This window comes from Poecilia reticulata, linkage group LG10 (genome assembly GCF_000633615.1).
Source record: "Poecilia reticulata strain Guanapo linkage group LG10, Guppy_female_1.0+MT, whole genome shotgun sequence".
NCBI classification, from domain to species: domain Eukaryota; kingdom Metazoa; phylum Chordata; class Actinopteri; order Cyprinodontiformes; family Poeciliidae; genus Poecilia; species Poecilia reticulata.
Window position 1 is genome coordinate 8,142,605 of NC_024340.1, and position 18,159 is coordinate 8,160,763.

Genomic DNA, 18,159 nt, shown 5'->3' on the forward strand with positions numbered 1-18,159 from the left:
GTGTGTGTGTGTGTGTGTGTGTGTGTGTGTGTGTGTGTGTGTGTGTGTGTGTGTGTGTGTGTGTGTGTGTGTGTGTGTGTGTGTGTGTACGCTTTCAACAGTTTTTGTCAATAACTCCCTCCTTTGTTTTCTCTTGTCTATACCTTCTTGCTTTGGATTTTTATTTTTTTATTTTTTGCAAGACTCTTGACAAACACACAAACCGACCTGACCTTGTGTGTTATCCTGGCTGCTGTGCATTGTTCTATTTGCGGCTCAGAGATCTATTTAGGTAAAAAAAAAAATCCATCAGATTCAGCAGAAATCAGGGTTGTTTTTCTTTATCTTACAGATACACACATTCAACTACACACAGCCATACAGAGAAGTAGAGAGAGAGAAAGAGAGGGAGAGAGAGGCTGCTTCTGCTCCAGATGTACAGTCGAGCCTTTTGTAAGAAAAAAGGACTGTGGGTGTGAGAAAGCCAGGAAGAAAGACTCAGATAGATAGATAGATAGATAGATAGATAGATAGATAGATAGATAGATAGATAGATAGATAGATAGATAGAGTAATGAATAGTTAATGAAGGGCTTGCGGGCACAACGGTGGAGAAAAGCTATTCTCTCTATCTCTCCTTTTCTCCACTCAGGAGTCTTCTGCAAGTCATCCTACTTTCCACCAGTCCTCTGCTCATCCCTCCTTCATTTCATATCTCTACCTGCTCTTTTTTCTGTGTGTGTCAACACTTTGCATTCTGTCTTTGACTTCTGCCTCCTCTGTTTTCATTCATCCCAGTATCTCGCCTCTCCCTCCCGTCTGCCCTCCCTTTTCTTTTTCTTCCCACACCTCCTACCCCGCCGATCGTCATTTTTCTTCCGTCCAAAACGCCCGCCATCCAAAATGCCCGCCGTCCAAACCACCAATCCCCCCAAACGCACAACGTTTAACCGCAAGCTGGAAAGGCAGAGCAACAGGCACAACTGTCCCGATAAGAGGACCGAGGCATCGATCAGATTTGTCCTCTGTAGGGCGGCGAAGCGTCTTTAGGACGAGAGACGACGTCCCACTGCTCCTTTTTAAAGAAACCAGACACCAGTGCGTAGTAGAGGAGGCTTTGACAAAACAAACAAGTTGAGATTACAGACAGATACACAGGCGACGCACTAAACTGAACTTCTAATTAGGCAAATAATGAAAAGGCCCAAACCAAAAACCTGCGTGGATATTTGCATCATCAAGGTTTATGAGATCACAATTAAACCTCGACAGAGATGTACGTCTGACTGCACCTAACCCACTGCATTGTTCCCCCGTGTCCAACAGGTTTCACCCAGGCTAAATTAAACGTTTGGCAAACGTCAGGTAGCATATTGTACGGAAAATCCCTGAGCACAAACCCAACTTTTACTGGCGAGGTGAAAGCCACAACGTGTTCAACCTCCCTGGGTTTGACCAAAGTCTGGTTTCTCCCAGGTTCATTTGATTTCTCATCTTTCAGAGCACAAATTAAACGTTAGATCAGGAGCAGAAAAAGTGATTCTGATCGTTGTTTGACAACAGAGAGATCTCCCTGGCCTTCCCGCCTGTCCACCGAAAATCATTCATTGAGGATCCCGTCTCATCCTGGCATCTCTGCGCATTGGCAGCACCAGACGAGGCTGCGAACAAACGATTTGCTGTGTGAAGCTAATTTCAGAAAGCCTATAGTGTAACCTGAGGAAGCCGATCGGTGCTTTTCATCAGCACACACGCCTCTGATGCAATGAAGAGAGCAGCGCAGCGAGGGACCTACTGCGAGCGAGTCCAACTTTCTCTGGACAGGCTGTACAGAGAGACGGTCGCCGGCTCATTGTCATTCCTAACTGGTTTAAAGGAGAGCGTTCGTGACTCTGGGATCTTCTTAACACCTCGATAATGGGATGCATCCAGTGTGGAGCTGCAGCGTGAATGAAATGATGCTTGAAGCTTAATGTGAGGGTCAGAGTTCTTTTTTTTTTATATCTCCGTGTGGATATGTACAGTAGAGAGTGAGGGGTTTAGATTACAAGTTGATTTAAAATTAATGACAACTTTCATTTCACAGTAATAATTGATGAAAATCAGGACAGAGGGAGGATGAGGACTGGTTCAGAGTCGACTTGTTTTTATTTACCTTGGTCGGTACAGTATGATACTGTAGGGCTGCAGCTAATTTGGTGGTTGATTAGCCTGACAATTAATTGATTAATCGGATACAAACTCGTCATATTCTACAGATTTTTTCCATTTACGCACTTAGGTCTTTTTTATACAATTTTAGAAATGCATTAAAAGAAGCAACTAAGCAATTTAATAGATTTTTCAAATTAAGAAACAAATTTGTCTAAAATGATGACGATAACAGCATTCCTTTGAAACTAAAACTATGCCACTTGGAGAGTTTTTGGTAAATTTACAGATAAAAGTTTTTTTTTTTAATCTTAAATATGTTTAGTACATGTTTGACTTGTATATTGTTCTGACTGTGCTGTGTTTTTTCATCAAATTAATCAATGACAAAAACAGTTTATGATTATCTCAATTATCAATTCACCACGATTAACCATTTTGACTCTATTGTTTTCTGTTTAATAGAAGTACAGAGTTTAAATAGTAAAGCACTGACATGACGACATATGCTAGGTCGGGAAGCGCTAGCTCCATCCACTAGTAATTTTTGTGCAACAAGTAAAGTTCAGCTCTTTCAACTTCAACCAGAGCGCATTAAAATAGGATGTAATGATAAAGGCCGAGAAGAAAAGAAGATGAGGAGGACCAAACAGAGGAAGGGGAGAGATTCAGCCAATAAAGCTGGTATTGGTGCAGCTGCTGCTAGGAAATGCCAATGCAACAGCATGAAGCAAASAGTCTCTAGAACTGCTTACAGTTAGCATAGGAATCAAAACATTTTCTCAGACATATTAGAATGGAGGGCTGAAACGATTTCTTGAGTGATTCAAGTACCTCGATTATTAAAATTCCTTGAGGAAAATGTATCTGCCTCGAAGCTTATGTCTACCGCGTTCCGGCCGGATCATTATTTGTGGAGGACAGCGCTCTTACTTCAGAAAAGCTGTTGGAGTACGACAGCTTTTCTGGAGTCGGAATTGCAGCGTCACGGTTTTGGAGTGAAAGGTAGAAATGTAGAAATAGCGCAGAGAGAGAGATCTGATTCCTCGGATAAACGTAAAAATATTCTATAGAGTATTTGATTACTAAAATATTCTTTTACAACAGCCCTATTAAAATGTTACAAAGATTTAAAGATGCTTCACTGTTGCGTTAGCTCCTGCTAATAGTATTAGCTTCTGTTAAAGATGTTAGCTTTGGCTAATGGGGTTAGTTCCTGCTAATGGTGTTAGCTTCTGCTAATGATGTTAGTTCTTGTTAAAACTGTTAGCTTTTGTTAATAGTGTTAACTAATGCTAATAGTATTAGCTCCTACTAGCTCTAGCTAATATAGTAAGTAGCTCACAGGCCAATCATGGCCGTTTATTTCAGCAGATATCTCTTGTGTACCAGCAGATGAAAACTTTGAGGCAGTTTGCCTCAACCCAGACGTTCATGTCCGTAGCGTTAGCCTCCACAACCTCGACTTCCTGTATTTTGTTCATAAGCTCTAGTCCACTTTAACCTACGCATGTCGTCAGCCCAAAATGCATCGCCCAGGTGAAAAAATGTAAACCTCCATAGGGGAAGAACATAGTAAAGGCATACAGTTTTTGAAATAATTATGAGTTTTTACGCATCGGGAAATTACAACATATTTAGGCCAACGTGTTCAACTAGTCATGGATTGTTTTAAAAAACCGAGTGAAGAAGAGTCCATGGAGAAAAATGCTCCTACTGTCACGGTGTTGAGATTTTTCACATGCAAAATTTATGAAAAGGGGACGGGAAAAAAAACAATCTGGTCTTCATCATATGCTTAAATTATTGATTCAAATTAAAGTGAGCTACCACAAGTTGGAGGCGGCCATTCTTTTCTCAACGAAGATGAAGCCAAAAGAAAAGAAATGGGCGAGGAGAAAGTTAGTGCACCGTCACCGCTTCAGCAGGGTTAAAGAGGAAAATTAGCCGCTAGTTGCTGCTAAATAAAATGCTTTGCTAATGAATCATTAGCAAGCAGGAGTTTTAGGCAGACGGGGTTAATGCATGCCAACATGGAGACACATCAGCAATAATATCTGACAAGGAAACCTTAGAGTGGAAGATTTCAAAAGTCCAACATTTAACTGTAAGAAACATTGTTCATGACGGGTGGGAAACATTTCAGTAACTAATTATTCATATTTGAATGAAATTGGCAGAAAACAATCTTTGTTCAAATCCATGCTGAAATATTTGATTTTCTGTGGTGTGTTTTTGTGCTTTAGAGCAACTTAGAAGAAAAAAACGTCACGTCGCAACGGTTTGAGATTTTTATTCTGTTAAGACTCAAATAAGCTAGGACGAGATGGCATGTTGTTTTATAACAAAGACAAGAATTTAACCAAAAACTAAACAACAAAACTAACAAAACAAAATGTGATTTTTGTAAAAAAAAAACAAAAAACAAGCTCAGAAATCAGTGGATATGAATTTTCAAATTGTAAAATTTGTGTTGAATTTGATGGCAGAGCGGCAGATTCAGCCTTTGTAGTTGTTACATAACAGCTCAGCTCAGCTAATCTCTGTCAGGTGAACACATGAACAGCAGCTAGCTTTAGCTTTAGTACCACGGTGCTGCTATATGTCAACACCAATGCTACTTTGTTGATCTTATGTTTACCCTGGTTCCCAGCCAGAACGACTGTAGCTGCATGCAGACATATTTAGAGACTAAATTAATGCCTCCAGACTGAAGAATGAGTCGCTGAAATTAGTTCTGCTTTTTATTTTCACATGACTATCTGAACAAAAAATAAAAGTAAAAGCTGTATGTGGCTTAAAACAGGATGAATATGTTTTAAAACCCTCAGAAGTTATTAAATCATTCTGCAAAGTAAGAATCTTGACAATGATGTGAAAAGATTATTGACAATTATTACAGATGTTTGTGTCTGGATGCTAGAACAAATTTTCATGCTCAAGTGGGCCTGAAATGGTATCAGATTTTGAAGAGTTTACAGCAAAGAACTGAAGTAAATATCTAAAATAAATAAACAAAACAGAATTATTTAAAATGGATTATGACGTTTCTGTAATTAAAAAAAGAATAAGACCTGGAAAACAGGCAAAAGTGGAAGGTAGTGCAAACTAACCGCTTGGTACTGGGCGTCAAATGTTTGCAGCCGACTTTTTCTATGATATTTAAATTGAAGCGTCTCTCTTACAAATGGAAATTATTGGCGCTCATTTTAATTCATCATGCAATTAGTTGATTTATTGTGACAGGATTATGCTTAGGGTGCAATTACTTCTTCCACACAGGGCCGGGTTGGTGTGGATCGCTTTTATTCATTAAAAACTGCATTTTATTTTGTTTTTGTTTTTACTCTGGTTATCTTTCTCTGATATTAAAATTTGTTTGATGTTCCTAAAAGAAGACAAAGCTGCCCAGGAAGCCTGTAGGGGGAGCAAATACTTTTTCCACAGCTCCACATATTGTGTGCCTCTACGCTAGGACAGATCTTACCAGCGGACTGCCTTGCTCAAAAGCAACGGGGATATGACAGAAATAGAGTCCTTGCCAGAGTGGCAGCAGAACATGTCATTTTGCTAGCTTCACAAATATCTGGCTCCGCTGACTGAACGCCAACCCCCTTAAAGTCTGGCAGAGCAGAGATGGGAACGGAGGAAAATGCCAAAAGATCAACAAAAAAGAAAAAAGTCTCTCCAAGAAAACTGTAAGATGTCTCAGATGAACTGAAACTGTTGCAAACGAGTCACCTTAAAATGCTTTACGTGCAGCTGAGAGACAAACGCTTTCTGATTTGGAATTTGATTCTACGAAAAGATCATCTCTGCTGAGAAAAGAAAGAAGAGGAAAAAGCATCAGACAAATCCACCCGGTCAGAAACGAGCACTTTTACTGATGCAGTAAATGGGATGGGTCGTGCGTGCAGTTCATCTGTGTGTGTGCGTGTGTGTGTGTGTGTGCGTGTGTGTGGGTGTGTAGGTGGGGGTTACACTAAAACCTCTCTCATTCACAAACTAAGCCATGTGGCAACGTCCCTTTAAAAGGTGTGTGTTGGAGTTTTCCACTAAGTCTGACTGCTGAAAAAGATGAGTGCTGATACATTATTCACAGACAACACAACACACACACTCACGCATATCCACGGAAACACACTGAATAACTGAAGGACATGAAGCTACACGACTCTAACATCAGGAGGGAGCTGTGTGACAAAGAGGCACGCTAATACACACTCCTCGACAAACGGAGTTGATCATTATGACATCAGGAGAACATAATTGGGCTGAGACGTGGCCTATACATCCACCTGCGGTACACACACACATTCACACACACACATGCATGCAGTCAGGCAGGCAAAGAAGCAGAGTGGAGAATTCCTCTGCCTTCTGTTATTCTGCGTGCATAATTTATAGCAGCCCCAGATCTCTCTGCTAATGACAGCACACTGGGGCATCTGCAGCACAGCAGCAACTGCAACAGCTAACTGGCATTGCTGTGTGTCTGTATGCGTGTGTGTGTGTGCGTGTGTGTGCTTTGCTGAGACTAGGACAGTGAGCAAGACGAGAAGAAAAGGGTAACAGAAGAGAGAGCGACACACAGAGGGGATCTGAAATAGACACAGATAACACAACAAAGAGGCAGAAAGGACGAGGCAGACAAGCAAGGGGAGGTGATGCACGCATAGACACACACAGTCGTGTTTTCATTGCTTGTGGGGACTTCTCATTGACTTCCATTAATTTCTACAGCCCAACCTTTACCATCATCCTAACCCTAACCCTAATCATCACAGACTTAACCACTAACCCAAAAATAACAATTTCCCTCATGGGGACCAAGAAAATGTCCCCACAACGAGCAACGGTCCCCATAACCTCACATTGTAGAGATAGGTTCCCATAAGGATATAAAACCTGGTACACGCACACACCCACACACACACTGACACTCATCAAGTCAGAGATCAAACCAGCGAGTCTCTCTGAATGCAGGTCTATGCCAGCATGTCAGCCTGAAGTGAAATGCGGCGCTGTGGGCCAGGATTTCAGATGCCACCAGAAATTAGCCGGTGACCAGGAATCAAGAAAACTTTCAGTTCGACATGAAACAAGCTAGTCAGAAACACAAAAGCCACAATCTTTTTAGAGTTTATGAACACGCCTTGCTAAGTGCGATCAGGTCTGACCGATAGCAACACTCTCTGGTGTGGCGGCTAGTACTCAGAGAGAAAGAATCAAAGTTAGCCATTTCCGTCGTCAGTGGGAGATTTCCCAGCAAAGTCAGAGGAACGGTTTGAAAAGAAGCTTTACAGTTAGCCAGGCTAACTGTAGAAGAGCTAGCTTTTGTTTTACCCCCTTCACCCTCTGTTTGCCGTGGAGCTAGCCTGGATATTGCTTTCTCATCTCCCTCCAGTTCTCCGTCTGGACTTTCTCACATTGACTTGGATTCCTGTGGTAGAACTCTACCAATCAGCGAACAGAAGGAGGAATGTGAACAATGTTTTAGAACTGTAGTCTGTGGTTTTAGCAACGGCAGCAGAGGAAGTAAACAAAACCATCCAGTTCCCCACGCCTCCAAATATCAGTGATGTTTGATACCAGCAATATCCTTTCTGAAACAATACTGAGTAAAATTCAAGCTGATACTGATTTGACTCAAAGGCTTTGTGTAAAAATACCTAATGTTCCACGTAAATCGTTAAAAAAAAGTGGTGTAGTTCAAATTTGGGCTTCACGAAGAACATAAGACATCACTTTTTAACTTTTACTTATGCAAGACCAGCCTTATTTTTAAGGTTACGTTGAGTAAATCTCCATCATTGTCAAACAGAATACTTAACTACTGTGAACACTGACAACAAGACTCTAAATTACTCATCTAAATGTAAAACAATTGCACCTGAACTACACAGACATGATTAAAAAAAAAACTGATAAAAGAAAAAGTTATTTTTCCTTGAGGGAAACACTCATCAGTGAAGAAGAGAAAGAAATATCTATTTTAGCTGCAGGCTCATTTCCTGGATTGCAAAAAGAAAGAGGAAAAAAAAGCTTTGAATGAAAAAAGTAACAGAAGGGATTAGTTCTGTAAGTTAAGAGCAAAGGATCAAAAACATTGAAAAGAAATGGTTGGATTATAAAAGACAGCCATAAACTTTAAACCTCACTTAAAGATTAAAGGTTTGGGCTCAGGGAAGTGTTCAGATTCCTTGAGCTTTCTTGCGTTTTGTAACGTCACAAACTAACATATTTTATTGAAGGGGAGGCCAACTCACAGAGCACAACTCCATTAAGAGGAAAAAAAGACACAGTTTACAGTATTTTAACACCTTCCAGAAGGACAACAAAGGAGAACTAGCTCTATTAGGAGGACCTAAAACCATTAGTAGGGGCTAACACTACCATAAGCTAACACCAGTAGCAGGAGCTAACACAAAATCAAAACAAACAGTTCAACAATATTTACATACATAGTTCCATAGGTTATTAATACTGATTTTTAAAAAAAACCTGGTAAGAGTTTCTGTTTTTGCAGTGAGTGGATATTAAAACCCCACAGTCATACAGGACGCGTTTCCGTCTCATTTCAGAATAAATTGGACCAACAGTGCACACTGTGCATGTGTTGAGACGAATCCATGAAACACACACATACACATACACACACACACGCGCGCACACGCATACAGTAGTTTCACCCCTGACCTCTGCGTCTTCAGCCTTGACGGGGTACCAAAGGCCTCGCTATGAGTGAAAGTTACTGCCGCACGTCTTTGTAGTTTTAAAGCTAAAGACCCCTCCGCCCGTCTCCTTCCTCTGCTCCACGCTTTGAGTGACTGACAGAAGGGCAGGCAGAAGCTGAACCACACACTCTAGCTACAGTCGGCTACAGCAGGGCGAGAGAGAGCGAGACAGAGAGGGAGGTAGGTATGCCGCGTTAGATACGGCATCTGACAGGAGCATGTTTGGGCATCAGATAAAGCTATTTTAGGAACAAACTGTCAATGCATCTGAAACGGCACGCCGGCAGCCGTGATCAGAGGAGACCTACATTGCGCTCGAGATGTCAGGGATTGTTTTGTACTTTCAGAAGCCAGCGTTTTTAGCTTAGCATTCGCTGGATTAGAGAGAAAAGAAGTCGATTGCAGCAGAGCTCCGTGATCATCCGTACTGTAGCGAGAAAATCAGTCCGGCGTTCAGCTCAAGATCATTTACCAACATTTCCAAAGCACTGTTAGGAATAAGCAGAAGGCAGAGATCTGCTAATCATTTCAGCTTTTCTTTTCTTTTCTTTTTTTTTTTTTAGCTTAAAGGTAGAACAAACTCAAAATACCCACAGCTGATGTTCTTTTAAATAAGTGCTGACTTTGAATTGGCTGTGCTTACCAGCATTTACTGCCGAGCTGCATTACACCCGTAGCTGTAAAAACATTTCTGTTGAGATTTGGACAGAGCTGATCACTTTGCTACATTTCAGGGCCTGGTATTTATGGCAGGATTGCGGCTGTTGCGCATTACGTAAAAGATTCCCGCAAAATCTAGTTTCTATAATACGGGAAACTCAATACGGTAACAGCAATGTGTAAAAATGGGAACTAAAACGAAGGCCTAGCATAGCCAGATGTCTGGGGAAATAAATGCAGTTTTATGCGTTTTGGCCTTTCATTGCTATGAAATAATGATTTATAATGACCACAGTGAAGATTTGATAAATCTGTATTTGTGTTTGTGTGTGCACATGGGAAAACGGAGATTTTCGGTCCCACGCATTACATCATGTGACAAATATTGCGCCTAAATATCCACATACTTGACTTGACAAGATTCCCAATTGACAAACTTTCATGCTTTATTAACTTTATATTATAACCCGCCATTTAAAAGTACTTCAACCTATATAGCTGTTCACATAAATGAACTTCCTGGCGCCATGTTTTATTTCCAAAACAGCCACAAGGAAGTTGTGGTTGTTTTGAAGCCATCTGATTGGCTGGCAGATTTTAGCTTTGCGCTACCCTGCCCCCTATGGGTGTGGCATGTTTAAAACAACACTCAGGGGCAGATTTGTGCGAGTTCATGTGAATAAAACCTTTTCTGAATCCGACCTCGTGTGTACAGTGTTTTGTTTTTTTTTTTAAAGATGTGGCTGACTATACGTATTAGTTTTTATCCATTTTATGTGAGGATGATGAGGTTCTCCTCATTTTAAAGTACCACCTCTCTCTGTTGTGTCGTTATATCTCTTGCTAGCAAATCAACAACTGTTGGACAACGCTTTCAGATGTTAGGTAATGGAAACATGGACCACTCGTCAAAATATGAATTTATTTTTCTGTAAGATGAAGGTATCTGCTCCCAAAAAACTCCAAAAGAACCAGTGCTGTTGCCAATGACGTTTGTAAAAAATTAAATAATAAAACTTTCCAAACTTAATTGATTATACAGTGTGTGATAAAATAATATTTGTTTATAATTTTCAAAAGTATTAATTTAGCATTATCACCAATTTTTTTATTATTTCCAATCCTACTGGGGGTTTTTTTTAAGTTACCTTTTTTTCATTTTATGTTTTTAAGTTGTTTTACTGTCATTTTTTAAAAATCAAACAGTATTATCTCTTTGCTACTTTTTCCTTTGTAAATTTATTTACATGTTTCTTTTCCTCATATTTTCTTTCTTTCCTTTGACTCTTTGCAGGAGGTAAAGTGACAAAGGAGGAAGGAGACTGTAAGGGAGCCCGGTGGGATGCCGAGTCAGCTTCCCTTCTATTGGTCAACATCAAGAGGAGTTGGGAAAGCTCTTACTTTTATTTTTCATTTGCAGTGTTTGTCAGATGAATTAATTACTTTATCAAGCCATTTATTTCTTTGGATTTTGGGAAAGCTCTTACTTTTATTTTTCATATGCAGTGTTTGTCAGATGAATTAATTACTTTATCAAGCCATTTATTTCTTTGGATTTTTAGTGCCTATTTTGACAGGATCAGTCCTCCGTAGGAACGAAGGAGGCACTAAAAACTGGCTAATTTATTGGAGAGACAATTATTCTGGAAAGAAATGAAGCAGAGACGGAGGAAAAAGAGAGGGGGGAGGTACTGAAAGGATGGAAACCCAAAAAGTCGGGGGAAGAGGCAACAAATCAGAGCAATGGAAATAGTTTAGATTGTCTCTGACTTTAACTCAGCACAGACAGATGTCATGGACACAACTGAGGATTTTATTTCAACAAAAAGTTGTTGCAAAGGAGAGAGAGAAGGACAAGAACAGGGGAAAGGATTAGAGCTAATAGTTAAGATGATATAAAAGAAGATCAATTAATGTTTTTCTCAGGTAATGTGAGAATGTGACAAGATAGCTAATAATAATAGCAGTAACTCCACTTATTGCTGAAAGTTTTCCATGCTGATAAATATGTTGGGCCTTTAACTCCTGTGGTTGTATCTTGTATGTGATCTAGATGCAGAAATCCTCAAATTGTTTTACAGTTACAGGTTTGGGCATTTATCATATTATTTATTGCAAAAAAAAAAAAAAGTCCTATCAAGACGAGACATTTTTGATTTATTGTTGTCATGACAGATTTCATTTACTAATGGGAAATAAAAAGTCTGATCGGAAATGTTATTCTTGCTATTTTCTCCACTTTTGGTTCCACAAGAGCGTCGATAAATATCAGTAAATAAAAACAATACATGACTAAACGCAGATACTGTGCAGCACAGTGATACAAATCACACTTTTTGAAATGAGTGGCATCATAAGAAGCCTGTTTTTAATGTTTTTCAAGAACAATATTTCTTATCTAAAAAAAGTCGGCAATGAATAGTTTTTTTAAGTTACAATATTTATCGTTATCACAAGATATCGTGATAAAATTCCATATCGCCCACCCCTACGATATTTAGATAAAGCGACAATGTGGAAGTGTGGCAGAAGAGTGAAAGATTAAAAGAAGAATATTGATTAATGAAATGGACTAACTACGCCTGACTTTGTGTAGGTTAAAAGTTTAAATTGGCTAAAAAGTCCACTTTCCGACCTCTTTGGGACTACAGCAGGACAGACTGGTTGAGTATAAACTGTGCTAAAAAGTTGTCTATAACCAGCCTGTTTGGACAGATATAAACAAGCTATTGAACTTTTGTCAGAGCCACGAAGCTCAACTGTGATCTAATTAGCACTTTGTTCCAGTTAAAGTACAACAGAGTTGAACAAACTCCACAAGTTTCCGTTTGTGATGGTAGGATGGAAAAGGCTTTCTCTGGCATTTCTCTCTACAAAGTGGTTGCCGTTATGGAGATTTGGTGAACCCAAGATGGCAGTTCTCTTACGATGGCCTTTGGATTGTTTTCCCAGGCTTAACATCCTGCAAGGGGGCAAAGATAAGCACAGGTCCTCTTCACACAGGTCCATGGGTGACCATGGTGTTGACCATGGGGTGTTAAAGTGAGTTTTGACATCCTCACTTTTCATGCAGCTCTGCTCAAAATCTGCAAGTCTTGTTGAAACTCCTATGCGCACGTACATCTTTGTAAATGAACATATAGTTTGTGGTGTTGAACTTTTCTACCTCACTAAATTTACGTCTGACACAGGCTCCTACGTATGGAACACCAAGAAGGCCATAAAGCAAGCAAAGTACGTAACAGAACCACATCACGAGCAAATGAAAGACAGATCGCTCTCATCCATCCAATCAGAGTATTTCTATTATGAAAAAAAAATCCCCAGTCACAACCAACAAGTCATAACATTCCAGGAAGTGACAGAAATTGCACTATGTGCCTGGAAAACACACAATTCTGCCCCTTTAAGTATTCATGACTGCTTTGTGCAGTTCAGGTAGCATTCCTATATTTATTATGCTACTATATGATGCGATACCCAACCACAACCCCTTTCCAATCCACTCACATCCCCTGCACTTTTGAAAACCTAAAAGTGCGGCTAAAAGCATCATGTCATATATATGCACGTTAAGAACTCGGATCAACTTTAAAAGTAAAGCGAAACTTTAAAGGTGCTTCAATAACCCTTAATCTTTAGCTGAGATTTTATTGTTTACACATATATGATTTAATTTACTATCCAGCAACCTAGAAGCACTTTAATATAGAAGGTAACATAAAAACCCCAAGTTGCAACGATGCCACTTGTTGCCACCCCGGATGGTGATAAAGTCACTAATTCACTCTGCGTCCACTGTGGCTGCTTCTTCATGTGAGTGTGTATGTTACTCCTGTGGTGAAAAACATGCATTATTCACAAAGCCAAGCTGCAGGGACTCTCTCACACAGGGCAAAAAAAAAAAAAAAAAAAGAGGCAAAGCTGAAGCTAACATCTGCTGAGTAGAGCTCCTCTCCTGAACTTCTGCCTCCTTTACGAAAATATATTTAGACTGACGACAACAGCGACTGTCAAAACGGATTAAAGGCTTGATAATTTTAGCAGGTCGCCGATGTAAAAATAGCAGGAGGAACTGTCATTTCAAACACTCGCTGTATCCTTTGTTTAGACATCTGAGTGAGCTTTTCTGGAGGAATTACTGCCTCCAGACAGCAGCCGTGTTTATTCTGGATGCTAAATATAGAGAATATAAAGCTTTTTTTTTTTTTTTAACTGCGTGGTGTCAGCTGTTTTCATCCCAACTGTGCTTTTAACAAACACACCTTTTCATTTGAGCTAATGAGCTGACCCCCCCATACCTATAAAAAAAAGGAGAGATTTGAGAAGTATTGAGTCTATTTCCTCACACAAACCTCTTGTTTTAACGTAAACTCCTGCTACACTGTTACATACTGAGTTTCTTATAAATATTTAATTATGAGACATTATGTACAACAGCTTCTGTGATGTAAAGGGTAATAAACAAAGGCACGTTTGTTTCATATTTACACGTCAAGTTGCCTCCACCAACACGCCGCCGTCGCTACGAGCTCAACACTCTGGAGGATTTGCACCATTTTAGCACCAGATCTGACAGCAGCCGCTGCAACGAAAGGGCAAGCCGTGTAAAAGTTACAGAAGGAGGTTAAGGCGTCCGTCGCGTGATTCTGGCACACTTGGTCCAACTTTGTGACCACACGGCGTCTCCCCATGCACTACAGACAGGGGAACTGGAATCTACAACTTTGCTCGGCGCGTCCCGTTGCTTATTTCTCACTCATTCGGACAAAAAATAAAAAAATCTGGAGTTTGTGGAGGTTTCGGGTGTTTGTCGTCTCTGCCCCCCCCCCCCTTTCCCCCTCTCCACGCTTGTGCGGACCAGACGCCAGGCATCCACAGATCGTCTTACATCACCGTGACACCTCCGCCGGCCTGTGGGTGCATGGCAGGTATAAAAGGGGTGTGTGTGTTTGTTGAGGTTGAGGAGAAGCGGTGGGTGGTGGTGGTGGTGGTGGTGGTGGTGTGAGTGTGTATGGTGGTGGTGGTGGGGGGGGAGTTAAACTTACCGCAGTCCTCGCACAGCACTCTCTCCACATTCTTCTTCAGTTCCGGCTCGCTGGCGTCCACGGGGGCGTAGGACGCCTTGAACACCAGAGGCTCGGCGGTCGGGTCCATGAAAAAGATGTACCTGTGGTCCTTCTCCACCGTGGTGCAGGGCGCCTCGGAGCCGAAGTCCCCGACGGTCACGAGCTGCTCCCTCTCGAGGCCGCCGCTGTTGACGGGCCACACATCCAGCACTCTGACATTCACGCTGTAGGGCTCGCTGGCGGAGACGTTCTCCGGGGAGGAGCGCACCTCGCCCTCGATGACCACGGCCGATCGGTACGCCTGGTCCTGGAGGGAGTTGAGACTCGGGGCGTAGCAGGCGAAGGAGACCCCGATGACCAGCATGGAGAGATGCACCGGATCCAGCCTCATGCCGTCAGCCTGTGCTGTGCTGCAGTGCTGCTGGGCGGCGGAGCGAGCTGGAGGAGAGAGACGGCGGCGGCGGCGGCAGCGGCAGCAAACGGGCTCCGGCAGGGCAGGCGGGGCAGAGCGACAGACGTCGTGGAAGTGTCCATGCCATCTGGGTCTGCCTCTGCTTTCCCCATACGGCTGCTGCTTGGCGTCGGATGGGGGGGTGATGGTACGGCGAGCCTAGGAACCGGAAACGGCCCGCTTCTGCATGCTTAAAAATGTGATTGCTGCATTCTCCTTCACCGACCACCCTCCCCTTCTTATCTCTCCCGGTTTTTCCCCCCCTTCCTGAAAGGCAAAACAAGACTCGTAAATTAGCCTCCTCTATGAGATCCAGGACTTGAAACCTCTCTCCCTCTTTCTCTCTCTGTGCTTCGCTCTCTCTCTCTCTCTCTCTCTCTCTCTCTCTCTCTCTCTCTTTCTCTTCAGCTAATAGGCTAGCATCGCATGGGTGGGCGCATTGCCTCTCTTGCGCGTACAGGGGGAATCACAAGGAATGATGCGCACTCCACGCACACGCACCTAAAAATAAAAAAATAAATAAAAATAAAACCCTGTAATCCCGCGTCTTTTCGCTCTTAAAGAGTTCCGCTGGTCCAAAAACAAACTAAAAGAAAAAAATAAAAATATGTAAAAAAAAAAATAAAAAAAAAAGAGAGGACAGGGGGAGGGGGGAGGGGGGGGACAGACGGACAGGATGAGATAGCAGCAGCAGCAGTTATCCGGTGAGGCGTTGCAACAGTAGCGCGCGCCCTCCATCCGCGTCCCCTGCGCCCCTCATCAAACGCGAGCGGCTGACGTGAGCAAACATCACCTGCCCTGTCACCGGCGTCGGCCCGCCACGTCCTGCACAAACAGCCTGACAACCGGGGCGAAACGCCGGGCCCTCCGCCACCACGGGGCCCGCCGGCGTGCGACCGTGCCCCCCGTTGTGGATCTCAGGGTATACCGTGGAGGGCGCGCGCAACAGACGAGCACACACACACACACACGTACGCACGCGCTGCGGATGGTTGTAAGGATGACTAACGCTGCGAAACTCTCTCAATGGATCCCCCGATGTGTGCGGAGGGGCTTCAGGACTTCATCTTTACGTTCCCGTCAGAAACACTCAAGCCCCCTCCATCTCTCTCTCTCTCTCTCTCTCTCTCTCTCTCTCTCTCTCTCTCTCTCTACAAGATGAGCACGCCCCGAAATACGCGAGTCACTGCAGTTCACTCCTTCAACAGGACTGGATGGCAACAGCTGTCACTGTCTGCGGCTGTGTTTCCGCTCCGCACGTGCCACTAATAAAATCCCCACTTTTCCAGCCAATCAGAAGTGGTTTGTTTATCCGAATTCATAAGGATTGTTGTAAAGTTGACCTCAAGTACAGGCCTCTCATCTCCCCCCCGTCATTGAAATATGCGGATCTCAACCAGACCACTGTCAAAGATAATTTATTTTAATAATTCGATACGAAAAGTGAATCTTACAGTCATAGTCCGAAAAAGACCCCCACCTCACCCAGCGCAATTTTGAGTAAATGTGCTTTTATTTTAAATTAGACATTTCTGAGAAAATGAATGTTGGATTTTCCTAAACTGTAAACCATTGTCATCCAAATCAACATAAACAAGACATTTGAAATTTAGAACGTGGAACATTTGTTATAAGGTTGTTCTTTTGTGAAAGTTAGAAAAAAAAAACTTTTTGTAAGATAAAATCTCTTCTGATATGAACCCAAAATTACGATTCATATATCATGGTTTAAAAATAATACTGTGATGATCTTCTGCCCAAGTCAATCACCAATTAAGTTAGATTTAGTTCTTTTGGACACCTTCTGATATTTTCTCACTTCCAAACATAAACTCGCATAAATGTGTTATTCGTTTCTAAAGAACAATCTGCCTCGGCATTTGTTTCTTCAAATAAAATAAAATAAAAAAACCTTCAATTTATGCACATTTGACTGTATTGACCCTCTTTTGCACCCGTATGTGCTAGGGTAACGCTAGCTCTCCTTCCTTTCCGTTTGCTGATATTTTACTGTTAACGTCAGTACGGTTACAGTGAAGGTTACAGACGCCGAGACTGCTAGAAATCTCCAAACTTTATCTAAGGAAACCCACAAATTACCAAATTGGAAATTCAAATTGTTAGTTTAGGGACAGAAACTCTTGGAATGTCTGTTTGGGGGGGAAAAAAAGAAAAAAAAAAGAATAAGATGTAGGGTAAGTTGGTGGGTAAACGGGAGCTAAAAGGTTTCAGTAGAAGCTAATTAAAGCTAAACCTAAAACGAATGCATTAGCTTTGCAATAGGATTCCTGTCAATGGTAAGTCACCAGCAAGAGAGWWGACCTGGTTTGAAAAGAGAAGAAAAAGCACTATATAGAACACTATATTTAATAATATTAATTATGATATTAGCGCAATTTTCTGTTCTTTGATCTATGAAACTTTGACAATTGTCATAGACTAAAGCTAACTAAGGGATGTTTAACACAAAGTGTTAAGTACTTAAATTACACGTATTAATCAGTATCTTTGTGCAAACGCTGCTGTACTTGTTTGTACTTTTCGTCTCAATAAAATGCTACATGTTGCCTGTTTTATACAAACATCTTGAAATAAGCTCAGCCTTGTCAAATGTGGTTGGAGCAAATTGATAAAATGTGATTTCGCCACAAAACCACATTATATGTAAATATCCTGAGTAAAGAAAGAGGATGCTACAGATTTCATCAAGCGTGTAAAAACATCATCAGACGAAACAAACAAAACAGACTCTGTCCAATCAGATTCTCGGAGAAGTTTTTACTAATGTGAAAATGAAAGTTTCCAGGATTGTCAAAACTATAATGAGAAAAAGCAATCAAATCTGTTAATCAAATCTATTAGCTTATCTATAAAGTTACAGAGGAGGTGTTCTTGTTGATATAAAAGCTATAACGTTAGAGAGGCAACTGTTGCAGTCCATCAATCTGAAAAGGGCTGCAATGTCATTTTACAACGATTTGAAGTCCATCATAATATATTATATTTTGTTGCTTCATGGCCAGGTCATTGTTGAAAATGAGAATTTATTCCCAATCAACTTATATGGTAAACTTAAAGTTAAATAATAATAATAATAATAATAATAATAATA

General features: G+C 41.4%; 2 protein-coding genes across 5 annotated transcripts in view; one reads left to right on the forward strand and one right to left on the reverse strand.

Annotated features, from left to right (window-relative positions):
• The window catches only part of nrg2b (neuregulin 2b), a 69,095-nt gene extending 53,400 nt beyond the window's left edge, over positions 1 to 15,695 (reverse strand). For all 4 annotated transcript variants that reach the window (XM_008419831.2, XM_008419828.2, XM_008419830.2 and 1 more), the window contains exon 1: positions 14,576 to 15,695. In XM_008419831.2, the coding sequence (XP_008418053.1) occupies positions 14,576 to 14,987 (412 nt within the window). In that variant the 5' untranslated portion in view covers positions 14,988 to 15,695. The remainder of the gene's footprint in view (positions 1 to 14,575) is intronic.
• Positions 15,696 to 17,037: 1,342 nt separating this feature from the next.
• purab (purine-rich element binding protein Ab) overlaps positions 17,038 to 18,159 on the forward strand; it is a 9,914-nt gene continuing 8,792 nt past the window's right edge. Inside the window, exon 1 of the mRNA XM_008419833.2 lies at positions 17,038 to 17,242. The gene's annotated coding sequence lies outside the window, so the exon portion shown is untranslated. The remainder of the gene's footprint in view (positions 17,243 to 18,159) is intronic.